The sequence below is a fragment of the Amblyraja radiata genome, chromosome 23 (genome assembly GCF_010909765.2).
Source record: "Amblyraja radiata isolate CabotCenter1 chromosome 23, sAmbRad1.1.pri, whole genome shotgun sequence".
NCBI lineage: Eukaryota > Metazoa > Chordata > Chondrichthyes > Rajiformes > Rajidae > Amblyraja > Amblyraja radiata.
The window spans coordinates 41,985,142-41,998,850 of NC_045978.1; the positions used below are offsets into that span (position 1 = coordinate 41,985,142).

Here is a 13,709-nt window from a genome sequence, read left to right on the forward strand (position 1 = left end):
CCTTCCCTCCCGCACCACCCCCTCCCCGGGCACTTTCCCTTGCAACTGCAAGAGATACTACACTTGTCGCTTTACCTCCCCCTCAACTCCATTCAAGGACCCAAGCAGTCATTCCAGGTGCGACAGAGGTTCACCTGCATCTCTTCCTACCTCATCTATTGCATCCGCTGCTCTAGATGTCAGCTGATCTACATCGGTGAGACCGTGCTTAGGCTTGGCGATCGTTTCGCCGAACATCTCCGCTCGGTCCGCAATAACCAACCTGACCTCCCGGTGGCTCAGCACTTCAACTCCTCCTCCCATTCCGTATCCGACCTCTCTGTCCTGGGCCTACTCCATGGCCAGAGTGAGCACCACCAGAAATTGGAGGAACAGCACCTCATATTGGAACAGCACCTTGGTTAGTCTGCATCCTAGTGGCATAAACATTGAATCCTCCTAATTCCGTTAGCCCTTGCTGTCTCCTCCCCTTCTTAGCTCTCCCTCAGCCCTCGGGCTCCTCCTCCTCCTTTTTCCTTTCTTCTCTTCTCCCCCCCCCCCCCCCCCCCCCCCCCCCCATCCCCTATCAGTCTGAAGAAGGGTTTCGGCCCGAAACTTAAGCCTATTTCCTTCGCTCCATAGATGCTGCTGCACCCGCTGAGTTTCTCCAGCACTTGTGTCTACCTTCGATTTTCCAGCATCTGCAGTTCCTTCTCAAACACTTTGCAACTGATTCACAGTTATCGATAGTGAGAGCAGATATTGGATGGAGGGAAAATGCCAGATGTTATTGTGGGGAAGGTGACTTGGAAGGTTATTAAAACTTTGCAGCAATTGGAAAGGGAAATTTATGTCAAGAATGAGAGTTTTTTTCTTCAATTTCAATAGGTCTTGGGTTAACTAAAGTTAATAAGGAAAAGAGCAAACATGAGTGGAGATTGATCCCTTTTGAAAAGAGGAGGATGAAGAGCTGGAAGCTCAAGCTGGGGATCAGCTAAGGTGAAGAGGATGTGAACTGTGATTCAGAAAATGTCAGGCAATCACGTAAGTGTTCAAAATCTGTAGGAAGCAAAAATAGTGGGTTGCATTTTTTCCTAAGAGATGCAGCGTAGAAACAGGCCCTTCAACCCACTGAGTCTGTGCTGACCAACGATACCCGTACACTGGTTCGATGCGACAGATTAGGGACAATAGGACAATTCATTGCCACAGAAGGTTGCAGAGAATTGGGTATTTTTAAGGCAGAGATAGATAGCGTCTTGATTAGTATGGGTGTCTGGGGTTATGGGGGGAAGGCAGGAGAATGGGGTTGCAAGGGAAAGATAGATCAGCCATGATTGAATGGTGGAGTAGACTTCATGGGCCAAATGGCCAAACTCTGCTCCTATAACTTATGAATATGAATTTACAGCAGCAAATTAACCTACAAACCTACACATCTTTGGAGTGTGGGAGGAAACCCACATGGTCACAGGGAGAACGTACAAACTCCATACCAGCATGAATTCATAGTCAGGATCGAACCCGGGTCTCTGGCCATGTGAGGCAGAGATTCTACTATTAAATTACATTTTAGTTAGAAGAAATTGAAGTTCTTTTAATACTGGATAACAGGCCTACGCTCTGTGCATGGATGGTTGGAAGGATGAAGCTGGACATCATCACTAGACATGTGGGAGGCAACGCCCAAATCTGCAGGTTGCGTTACCAAGGAACAACATGTGGGAGAAATGCAGAGCCAAGGATAATCCTGGGGGTTTCCTAGAACAAATCTCCTGGCAGAAGAAACTCAAAATGCAACCTGATCAATGTGGAATCAATTCCATCAGGTTGGGTAATGGAGGGAAGACACTGGAGGAGATTACAATGACTTGTTCAGAGGCAGCAGAAAAATGAAAGATAACATAGGATACTGAACATCAATGCAGAACTGGTTATATATAAAACCCCTGGCAAATATTCTGACATTGCAAAGTCCAATATTATCTATTTTTTAAATGTTGTCCAACCTCATTTTGTATTCATTGAAATTCTATTTACTTTAGCACTAAATTTCCCCTCTCCTGTTATTTAAGTCCCCTAATTAGGAAATTATAGGCATTTATTTCAAAAATGTCTCCAGAAGCAAGAGACCAAGCCAAAAAGGACCTGGATCAGAATTTAAAGCATAGGGTGTTCTCAACTCTGATTTGAAATCAGCAGGAAAGTCACAAAGTATTTGTCTTTCTGGAGGCCAAGGAGCAAGTGTGACTTTAATTGGATGTGTTTATCAGGGAGTGGATATTGTCCTTGGGGATTATATCAATGCCCTCCTGAACTGCTATACAGGAAAACAAAATGGCTCCTCAAAGGTGTTTTATTGTCACGTGTTCACTGCACACTGAAATTCTTTATGCATCGCTCACATATGCAATACAATACAATACAATACAATTTTATTGTCATTTGAGCCTCAGTGAGGCTCAAACGAAATTCTGTTTCCACAGCCATACAAACAAAGACAATTCCTAGACATACACACAATTTAGTTCACACAAACATCCATCACAGTGAACCCACTGTGATGGAAGGCAAAGTCTTTTCTCTCCCCTGTTCTCCATGTCTCTCCCGATGTCCAAGCCACAGGCGAGCGATGATAAGTCCCACGGCCATTTTAGGCCGCACCGGGCGATTTACGGCCCCGCTCCCGGTCTAAATGTCTCGAAGTTGGAGCCCCCGGCGGGCGCTGGAATGTCCCACGGCCATGAAGCCGTGCCGGGCGATGTATGACGCCGCTCCGGGTCGTTCCAACCCCGCGACACGGGCTGGAGAAGTCACGTTGCGGGAGCTCCGGGAAGCGGTCTCTCTCTCCCCCCGGACCCGCGAGCTCCCGATGTCCCAGTCCACCGGACCTGCGGCTGCGTTGCTGGAGCCTCCGAGCCCCAGGAGTCGAGTCACAGCAGCGAGTCACCACCGCTCTCCACGTTCCGAGGCCGGCCAGCCCCACGATGGTGAGTAGTCCGCAGTTCTGCAGTCTCCCGAGCCCCCGGGTCGTCCACGGTGCTAGGCCCCAGCGACAACGGAGACCCGACAGGGAAAAGGTCGGGTCTCCCAGACGACTCCAGGCCGCTCCCGATGCCTACACTCCGCGACTTGACCGCCCGCAGACTCCGGGCCCCAACTCTGGCCCGCTTCGCCTGCCCGAGTCCCGCGACGCCATCTTGGCCACTAGGAGCGACTTCCATACTCACCGGGACGCCGCCTTCACCGACCTCCACATCGATGCCGCCGCCGACCCTCACCTGCCGACCGATGACGCCCAGCCTCGCAGCTTCTACGGTAACTTGGACCCCCTCCCCATCGCCGATTCCTCCGACATCGCCGCCGGACCCGACCTACCCGGCATCGCCGCCGGACCGGGGCTCCCCCAACATGGCCGCCACAACGCACCCGATTCATCTCGCCGCCGACCCGCTGACCCGCCGACCTTCCGGCCACCGGGACCACCCACGCATCGCCCGCGGACCCCGACTCAACCACCACTGGACTACGACCATCGGGTCCGGTGACCCGCGCCACTGGACTCCGACCATCGGGTCCGTTGACCCGCGCCACTGGACTCCGACCATCGGGTCCCTTGACCCGCCCCACTCCACCCCCCTCCAGCAACCCACAGCCGTCGCCTTACTTGGAGCCTGGACTCTGCACTGGGCCTGGAGCCTCCACGCTGCTTACTCCCACTCTGCTGGACTTAACTCCACTGGGTCCTAGCGCCCGTCTGCCCAGCCTTGCCAACCTCAGTGGCTGCTCCACTGACCCTCCCCTATCCCCCCCCAACCATGTCACCCCTGCTCTTCCCCACCCACATTACAGCCCCCTCTTTCCCCCCCCACCCCCTGACCACCCACCACTCCTCCAACACCCACAACCCCCCCCCCCCTCCACACATCGCCCCGTCCCCAGTCCACCCACCTGCCTTCCTCTGGCCCCAACTCCCACCCCTGCCGGGTGTTCACCATCCCTCCCCCTCTCCCCCACCCAACGGTCTGTCCTCAGCAGAGGTCTTACCTTTGTCCCCCTCCGTCCCCATCTCAATGAGTTCCGCACCCACCATGACTTGGAGCGCTTCTACCGTCGTCTCCGCCTCACAGCGCACTTCCATGGGAAGGAGTCCTCGCCCCCCAATGATGACCCCTTTTCCCGTCTCCAACGCACCCCCTCCTCGTGGAACCCCTCTCATAAAGTCCCGGCTCTGGAACTCTTTATCCAGAACTGCCGCCGCGACGTCAACCGCCTCAACTTCCCCACTCCCCTGTCTCACTCTAATCTTTCCCCCTCTGAACGCACTGCCATTGAATCACTCCGCAAAAACCCAGATTGGGACTTCCGGCGGCGTCATGGAGAATTAAGGCGCGGCACTGAGCTTCTCCCCCGAAAAAAATTGTAAAAGTCGTTTAAGTTAGCACCGATTTTTAAAAAAAACTCACCGAAGTCGCCTGGTGTTGTGTAAGGGTGTTATCATCAGAAGGTGACGTGAAAATCGGGGAGATTAATGGTGAAATCGGGTGTTTAAATGAGTTTAAATGAGCAGAGATAATCGTTCAAGGGCGCCAGAGAAAAATACTATCAGCCTTCAGCTCGAGGAAGTTTTGGATACTCTGCAAACGACAGAAGAAGAAGATTCTTACAGCCAAGGGTCTCTGCTTGAAATGGCAACAAAAGGAGACAAGAAGGAGAAAGAGGTGAAGCAAATGCTTTTAGATATGACTGCTACAACTAACATGACACTGGAGAAGATGCAAAGTATTGAGTCTCACATGGAAAGTAATAAACAGAGTATGGAAACTAACATGGAGAGTATTTCTCAAAAAATTGATAATACTTGCAGTGAGTTAAAAGAACTCAAAAAGCAGTATAAAGAATTTGATAAGAGATTAAAATCAGAGTGTGTCAGAATTGAAAATGATTACAACAAGAAATTTAAAGGTGTAAGTGATGATATCGGAAAGCTGGATGACATAATGGAAGAGATGGAGAATGAGATAAAAGAGATTGTCTCGGAAATAAAGAATTTGAAACAATCACAGAAAACTGAAGAGGAAAAACTTGGAAGAATGACTGATAAATGTCTGGACCTGGATTCAGGAAATCGGAGATATAACCTGAGGATTCTCGGAGTAAAGGAAGGACGAGAGGGACATGAATCTCAAACATGTACTTTCGGTACTGACTTACTCAAAGATGTGTTGGAATTGTCGGAAGAACCAAGAACAGACGTCGCTAAACGAGTTGGAAGAGGAACAAATGATTCAAGACAGATAATTGTGAAATTCCGTGACATCTCTTCAGTGGAATTTATATTGAAAAAGATCACTCATGGGAAGAAACTGACATACCGTGGGGATGATGTGCGAATATTTCGCGATTACTCTCCTGAGGTAGTCCAGAAAATGAGATTGTTTACACCGGCAAGACACACTTTGAGGGAAGTCCCGGGAGTAAGATATGGAATTTTGTTTCCCGGAAAAATGAAGATAACTTATAACGGCGTTGAACGCTCATTTGCAGCTCCCGGAAAAGCTTTAAAGTATGCAGAGGATATCGTTAAGAAAACATCGGGTCAAGTTGCCGACAATGAAGAAATCTGAACTTTTTACAAAGTTCTGAACTGATTAAAATGGCTGAGCTACTCAGACAATTATAAAGCTTATCTCGTTGGAATGTGTTATTCAGAGAGCTTGGTTATATTCAACCTTGGATGCAAAGCTCAAAGTTTAACCCCTTGGCACCTGCTTGTACGGTAGTTAACCCTTTGGTACCAGCTTGTATGATGTATGGTAGTTATAGAATGGGATATTATGTAAGAATACAGGGTGGATATATATGGGAAAGTTTAGATTAGATTAAGATTGGATAAATTAGAGGGACATATATACTTATATAATCGTGTATATGTTTGTTCTATATTTGTTTTGTTTTTTTATTCCTTATGTCTCTTTTTTCTCTCGGCTGTCACTAGCACTGATTTGATAAACTCATATAAGAAAAAACACAATATGAAACGATATGTAACTTTTTATGAGGATTCGCCAAGGGGGAGGAGCTCAATGTATAACAACATCACGGAGGTCTATACATTTTTAGCCATCGTTGATGGCTATTCGTCTTTAAGGTATCTTCCCTCAGATACCTTAATAGCACCTTTTTTTTTAAAGCACAAGCAAGATTTTTATCTGTTTAATTTTTTTGAAAGTAATTGTGTATCACATTCTTTTTTTCTTTTTCTAAGGCACTTTACAAGAAGGAGATGCAATATAAATCTAATAAACCGGGATGACCACCCAAGTCCTAAAGTTCTGAGGTATTTGTTTGCACCATATGATTCAGGAATATTACCCTGATTTACAATGCAAGACGATAGACAAATAAAGAATGGAGGAATTACATTTTGTAGTTGGAATATACGGGGTGCCAACGAACCAATTAAGAGGGGTAAAATTTTTGCCCAACTAAAATCGTTGAAAAGCGACATAATGTTTTTGCAGGAGACACACATGAAACAACAAACACAAATAAGATTAAAGGCGAATTGGATAGGCCAAACATACTACTCCTCATTTACTTCTAAATCTAGGGGTACAGCTATTCTTATTAGGAAAGGCATTCCTTTTAAATTAAAGAATACCATATCAGATAAAGAGGGAAGATATATTATAGTTTCGGGTGAAATTTATGCAACCCCACTAACTTTGATAAATATTTATGCTCCGAATTTTGATAACCCCCACTTTTTTGATAAAATTATTGACATAATATCAGAGTTTAATTACCAAAATGTGATAATAGGGGGGGACTTTAACTGTGTTTTAGATTCATATCTAGATAAATCAGCAAAACAAAAGAAGAGTAATTTAAAATCTAAAACTAGCGAACTTCTAAATACATATATAAAAAATACGAATATAATAGATGTATGGAGATCTGCTAATCCAGTTGGAAGGGAATACTCGTTTTACTCTTCGGTGCATAAAACTTATTCAAGAATTGATTATTTTTTAGTGGATATGAAATTAATGCCATATACAAACAACCCAACATACCACATTAGTAGTATCTCAGATCACTCCCCATTGACATTTTCAGTAAAATTTGAGGGAATGCCGGGCAAAAATTTTTTTTGGAGGTTTAATACACATATTTTAAATGACGTGCAAGGCTATCAATATTTAAAACAACAAATGGAACTTTTTTTCGATACAAATGATATACCAGGTACTTTGCCTTCTTTATTATGGGAAACTTTTAAGGCATTTATGAGAGGAATTATAATTTCATATCAAAGTTTTCAAAATAAAAAGAATAAGACAGAACAATTGTTGTTAGAACAAGAAATCAGACAGTTAGAGATGGATAATGCCAAAGATTCCACGACAGATAAACACAATAAGATAATATTACTGAAATTTAAACTTAATCGAATTTTATCGGCAAGGGTAATAAGACTATTCCAAATGACAAAACAGGAACATTTTGAGTTTGGTGACAAACCACATAAGCTTTTAGCTCGCCAATTGAAAAAACAAGAAAAGGAAAATACTATAACCAAAATTAAATCAGAGAAAGGAGAATTACTAATACTACCTAAAGATATTAATAATAGATTTGCCCAATTTTATCAAAACTTATATACATCTAAAATTAAAAGAGAAGATAGTAAAATAAAAAAATTTCTAGATAATTGTAATCTTCCAATACTGGACCTTTTGGAACAAGAGGAATTAGGAGCTCAAATTACAATCAAAGAAATAGGTGAAACAATAAAATCGCTGAAAAATGGTAAGACACCGGGACCAGATGGTTTTAATAATGAATTTTATAAAAAATTTCAGGAGATAACAACCCCTTATTTATTTAATTTATACTCCCATGCTTTTAAAGAAAACAAACTACCTGAAACACTAACAGAATCAACTATTACACTTATTCCAAAAAAAGATAAAGATTTAGAAGATCCGGGCTCGTACAGAGCTATATCACTTTTAAATACAGATCAGAAAATTTTAGCAAAGATTTTATCAAGAAGATTAAGCAAATATATTAGTAAATTGATAAACCCTGATCAAACGGGGTTTATACCTAAAAGATACTCATTTAATAATCTGAGACGTCTGTTTAATATAATGTACTCGCATAAAGTAGAGGAAGAAGATATATCAATTATTTCTTTGGATGCAGAGAAAGCATTTGATCAGGTAGAGTGGCAATACTTATATAAAGTACTACAAAAATTTAATATGGGAGAGAATTTTATAAGATGGGTAAAATTATTATATGATAAACCGATGGCAAGAATTTTAACTAATAACATGTTATCTCAAAAATTTCAACTATCAAGGGGTAATAGGCAGGGATGTGCACTATCACCCCTGCTATTTGCCCTTATGATAGAACCCCTGGCTGAAAGTATAAGAATTCATCCGAATATTCAGGGCTATAATACCAGAGACTCAAAGAATAAAATCTCATTATATGCAGACGATATACTTTTATATATTACAAAGTCACAAACGAGCATACCAAATTTATTAAACTTAATAGAGGAATTTGGGTCTTTTTCTGGATATAGAATAAACTGGAATAAAAGTGAAATCATGACATTAAAACCTCAAGAACCTACACACTTACTGAAGTTCCCCTTTAAAATCGCAACAGAAAAATTTAAATATTTGGGTATTCAGATTACTAGAAAATATAAAGCATTATTCAATGCTAATTTCATGCCTTTATTAAATAAACTTAATACGTTGATTAAATTTTGGAAAACACTTCCCTTATCATTATTAGGTAGAATAAATGCAATAAAAATGATCTTCCTACCACAATTACTATACCTATTTCAATCTATACCGGTATATATACCAAAATACTTTAAAAAAAAATTAGACTCTAATATTACTAATTATATTTGGGACTATAGATCACATAGAATCACAAAAAAACACTTATGTAAACCAAAAGAGGTCGGGGGACTTTCACTTCCGAATTTTATGTATTATTACTGGGCAGTGCATATTAAGAATATGATTTATTGGTTGGATAGTGCTACCCAACAGACAGAATGGATAAAAATGGAGAAGGAGGATTGCCATCCTAGTAATATAGGAACGATCCTCTTCTCCCCAAAAAAACTGAATAACACAATATATAAGAAGAACCCAATTATATATGGTACAATAAGAATTTGGAAACAAATAAAATTATCTTTAAAATTAAGAAATCTATCACTGTTAATGCCAATAGCGAATAACCCTTTATTTAAACCATCTCTTATTGATAAGACATATAACCAATGGGAAAGTCTCGGAATTAGAAGGATCGGGGATATGTATGAAATGGGAAACTTACTATCATTCCAACAATTACAATTAAAATTTAAATTGAAAAACAACCAATATTTTAAATATCTTCAGATTTGCGATTTTGTGAAAAAATATATACAAGGATATCAAAAAGTAACTCCTGACTTATTGGAAGAGGCAATGAATATTGAAGCTGACTCACAAAAATTAATATCATATTTATATAATAGTATTCTAAATATAGACCTACCATCGACAGAGGTACTTAGAGAAGAGTGGGAACGGGAACTAATGATAAAAATTACGAAGGTTAAATGGGAAAAATACCTGATATATATTCACAAATGTTCAATTAATGTAAGACATAATTTAATTCAATTTAAAATTGTACATAGATTATATTACTCAAAAACAAGATTGAACAAATTTTATCCAAATATATCCGCCACTTGTGATAAATGTCTAGCCCAAAAGGCAACTATAACACACTCCTTAGTCTCCTGCATAAAACTTTATAGATTTTGGAATGATATTTTTGAAATATTTACAAAATTATTCAAGACAAGAATGGAACCTAATATTGAAATGATTATATTTGGCGTAATGGAAGATGGGAATAAATTGAACACATCTCAAAATCTATTCCTTAACTATGGTTTAATAATAGCAAAAAAATTAATTCTTAAATTTTGGAAGGGTACATCAATACCAACGCTTAAAATGTGGATTGCAAGTACGTTGGACACCGCTCATCTTGAGGAAATGCGATTCCTCCTAATGGATAAATCAGACCAATTCATAACGAGTTGGTCTCCATTCGTCGTTTTTTTGGAATCATATGGTGCAACACAATTGTAAAAAATAACTGTTTCAGGACTGGACGAGGGTTGGTCAAGACTATAAATAATGATCTCCTTTTTTTTTTTTTTTTTTTTTTTTTTTTTTTCTTCTCTCTATTCTCTCTCTCAACTTTTTTCATTTACTCGTTTTCTTTTTTCACACACTATATATTTCACATCTTTCTATCCTTTACTATCTAACTTCTTTTTCTTATTCTAATCTTTTTTCAGTGTAACAAAAAAAAAAAAAGAAGTTGTACATAAAATGTATTATGAAAATATATATTAGGCACTTTGGTGCCATATGACTGTACTTACTTCTAATAAAATAAAATATTAAAAAAAAAAAAAAAAAAAAAAACCCAGATTGGGTCATCAAACCAGCCGACAAGGGAGGTGCCGTGGTAGTCTGGCGCGTCGATCTCTACAAAGCTGAGGCCACGCGCCAACTCTCGGACACCTCTTCCTACTTACCCTTGGACCATGACCCCACTGACGAGCACCAGGCCACCATTTCTAGCACCATCACCGACTTCATCAATTCCCACGCCCTGCCCGACCAAGCTTCCAACCTCATCGTTCCCCAGCCCCGCACAGCCCGTTTTTACCTTCTCCCCAAAATCCACAAACCCGGCTCTCCCGGCAGACCCATTGTCTCTGCGTGTTCGTGCCCCACCGAACTCATCTCCACATACCTTGACTCCATCCTATCCCCCTTGGTCAAATCCCTCCCCACCTATGTTCTAGACACCTCAGACACTCTCCGCAGCCTCCACGCATTACACTCTCTGGGCCTTCACCCCCTCATCTTCACCATGGATGTCCGGTCACTCTACACCTCCATCCCCCACCAGGATGGCCTCGGAGCCCACCGGTTCTTCCTCGACCAGAGGAGCAACCTATACCCAGCCACTGACACTCTCCTCCGCTTAGCGGAGTTGGTCCTCACCCTCAACAACTTTACATTTGACTCCTCCCATTTCCTCCAAACACAAGGCGTAGCTATGGGCACACGCATGGGCCCCAGCTATGCCTGCCTCTTTGTCGGGTACGTTGAACAATCCTTGTTCGAGACGTACCAGGGCCCCATCCCCGACCTCTACCTCCGTTACATTGACGACTGCTTTGGGGCCACCTCCTGCACCTACACACAACTGACTGACTTCATCCACTTCACCACCAACTTCCATCTGGCACTCCAATACACCTGGACGATTTCCGACACTTCTCTACCATTCCTTGACCTCACCATCTCCATCGCAGGGGACAGACTCCTGACCGACATACATTACAAACCCACTGACTCACATGGCTATCTGGACTACACGACTTCCCACCCTGCCCCCTGTAAAGACTCCATCCCCTACTCCCAATTCCTCCGCCTACGCCGCATCTGTTCCCAGGATGAGACATTCCATACCAGGGCATCGGAAATGTCCTCGTTTTTCAGGGAACGGGGATTCCCTTCCGCAACCATAGATGAGGCACACACCAGGGTCTCATCCATACCCCGTAACACTGCTCTCTCTCCCCATCCCCGCACTCGCAACAAGGGCAGAGTCCCTCTGGTCCTCACCTTTCACCCCACCAGCCGGCAAATACAACACATAATCCTCCGCCATTTCCGCCACCTCCAACGTGACCCCACCACTCGCCACATCTTCCCATCTCCCCCCATGTCTGCCTTCCGCAAAGACCGCTCCCTCCGCAACTCCCTCGTCAATTCTTCCCTTCCCTCCCGCACCACCCCCTCACCGGGCACTTTCCGTTGCAACCGCAAGAAATGCAACACCAGTCCCTTCACCTCCCCCCTCGACTCCATTCAAGGACCCAAGCAGTCGTTCCAGGTGCGACAAAGGTTCACCTGTATCTCCTCCAACCTCATCTACTGCATCCACTGCTCTAGATGTCAGCTGATTTACATCGGCGAGACTAAGCGGAGGTTGGGCGATCGTTTCGCCGAACACCTCCGCTCAGTCCGCAATAACCAACCTGACCTCCCGGTGGCTCAGCACTTCAACTCCCCCTCCCATTCCAAATCCGACCTCTCTGTCCTGGGTCTCCTCCATTGCCAGAGTGAGCAACAGCGGAAATTGGAGGAACAGCACCTCATATTCCGTCTGGGGACCTTGCGTCCGGATGGCATTAACATTGAATTCTCCCAATTTTGCTAGTCCTTGCTGTCTCATCCCCTTCTTTAACCCTCTAGCTGTCTCCTCCCACCTTCCCATCCGCCCGCCCTCGGGATCCTCCTCCTCCCCTTTTCCTTCCTTCTCCCCCCCCACCCCCCATCAGTCTGAAGAAGGGTTTCGGCCCGAAACGTCGCCTATTTCCTTCACTCCATAGATGCTGCTGCACCCGCTGAGTTTCTCCAGCAATTTTGTGTACCTAGGGATGAGATTTAAACAGTTTCCCCCTGCCCCCCCCCCCCGCCCCCCACATATACACATTTAAAACTAGTATTAAAAAACACCAAACACTACATTTAACTAGACAAAAAAAAAAAAAAAAAAAAAAAGACAGACAGGCTGTAGGGGCCGCTGCAACGGGTGAGTCGTGCCGCCAATGCACGAGTCGCCATATTTTGGCACCATTTATAAAAAGACTAAAGTCTAGTCCACGCACGTGCTCGATGTACTGGAGAGGCTCCCGATCCAGGTAAGCCCCAGGCTTACCTCCTCCATCACCGTCGACCGGCTCGGCCCGTGAACCGACGTCTCTCTCCTTTCCCGACCGGGGCCGAGCTCGGCGACTTCCCAGCTTCCCCACTTCAGGCCGTGTTGTGCCTTATGGTGTTAGACTTGAGGCCACAACTGCATGCTTCTGCATCATGCATGTTCCATTTGTGCAATAACCAGCCACATTGTCCTTGGCTTGTACAAAGTCCCATGACATCTGACCACCATCCGCAAGTGTGCCAGAGAATCTGTGAAATTCATTGCCACTGACAGCTGTGGAGGCCGTCAATGGATATTTTAAGGAGGAGATTCATAGGTGCTTGATTAGTACGGGTGTTAGGGGTTATTGGGAGAAGGCAGGAGAAGGGGGTTGAGAGGGAAAGATAGATCAGCCATGACTGAAATGCGGAGTAGACTTGATGGGCCGAATTCCGCTCCTACAACTAATGAACTTATTGCAAACAATAACAAAGCCGAGTACAAGATGGAGATACAGGGCTTGGTAATTTACCCAGGGGATATATTTGTTGATTCTGGATTTGTACATATTTTCTCTCATTGACTGAATGTGTTTGGTTCTGGTTCATCATTAGTTATTCACAAATAAGTGAAAAAACATTGTTATGTGCTATTAAAGTTGCCTGGGGTAAATGGGATGAAAAAGCTTGCTCTAGTCTGTATTAATGGTGCTGAAGTGGAGATGGTCAAGATCTTCAAGTTTCCATGTGTAAATTTGGCCTGATTCAACCACATTGACACTACAGCCAAGAAAACACTGCCTTTACTTCTTCAGAAGGCTTAGTAAAATCAGCACATCTCCAATGACTTATCAATTTCTATTTTACTTCGGAGTCATGTGAGTGACTACGTGAAGC

The 13,709-nt window shown here is 43.5% G+C and overlaps 1 protein-coding gene across 1 annotated transcript in view; it reads right to left on the reverse strand.

The window, feature by feature from the left end:
• Positions 1–12,840, reverse strand: part of LOC116986104 (transcriptional adapter 1-like) — a 35,901-nt gene extending 23,061 nt beyond the window's left edge. Inside the window, exon 1 of the mRNA XM_033041273.1 lies at positions 12,832–12,840. Within this exon, the coding sequence (XP_032897164.1) occupies positions 12,832–12,840 (9 nt within the window). The remainder of the gene's footprint in view (positions 1–12,831) is intronic.
• Between the last annotated feature and the right edge of the window lie 869 nt (positions 12,841–13,709).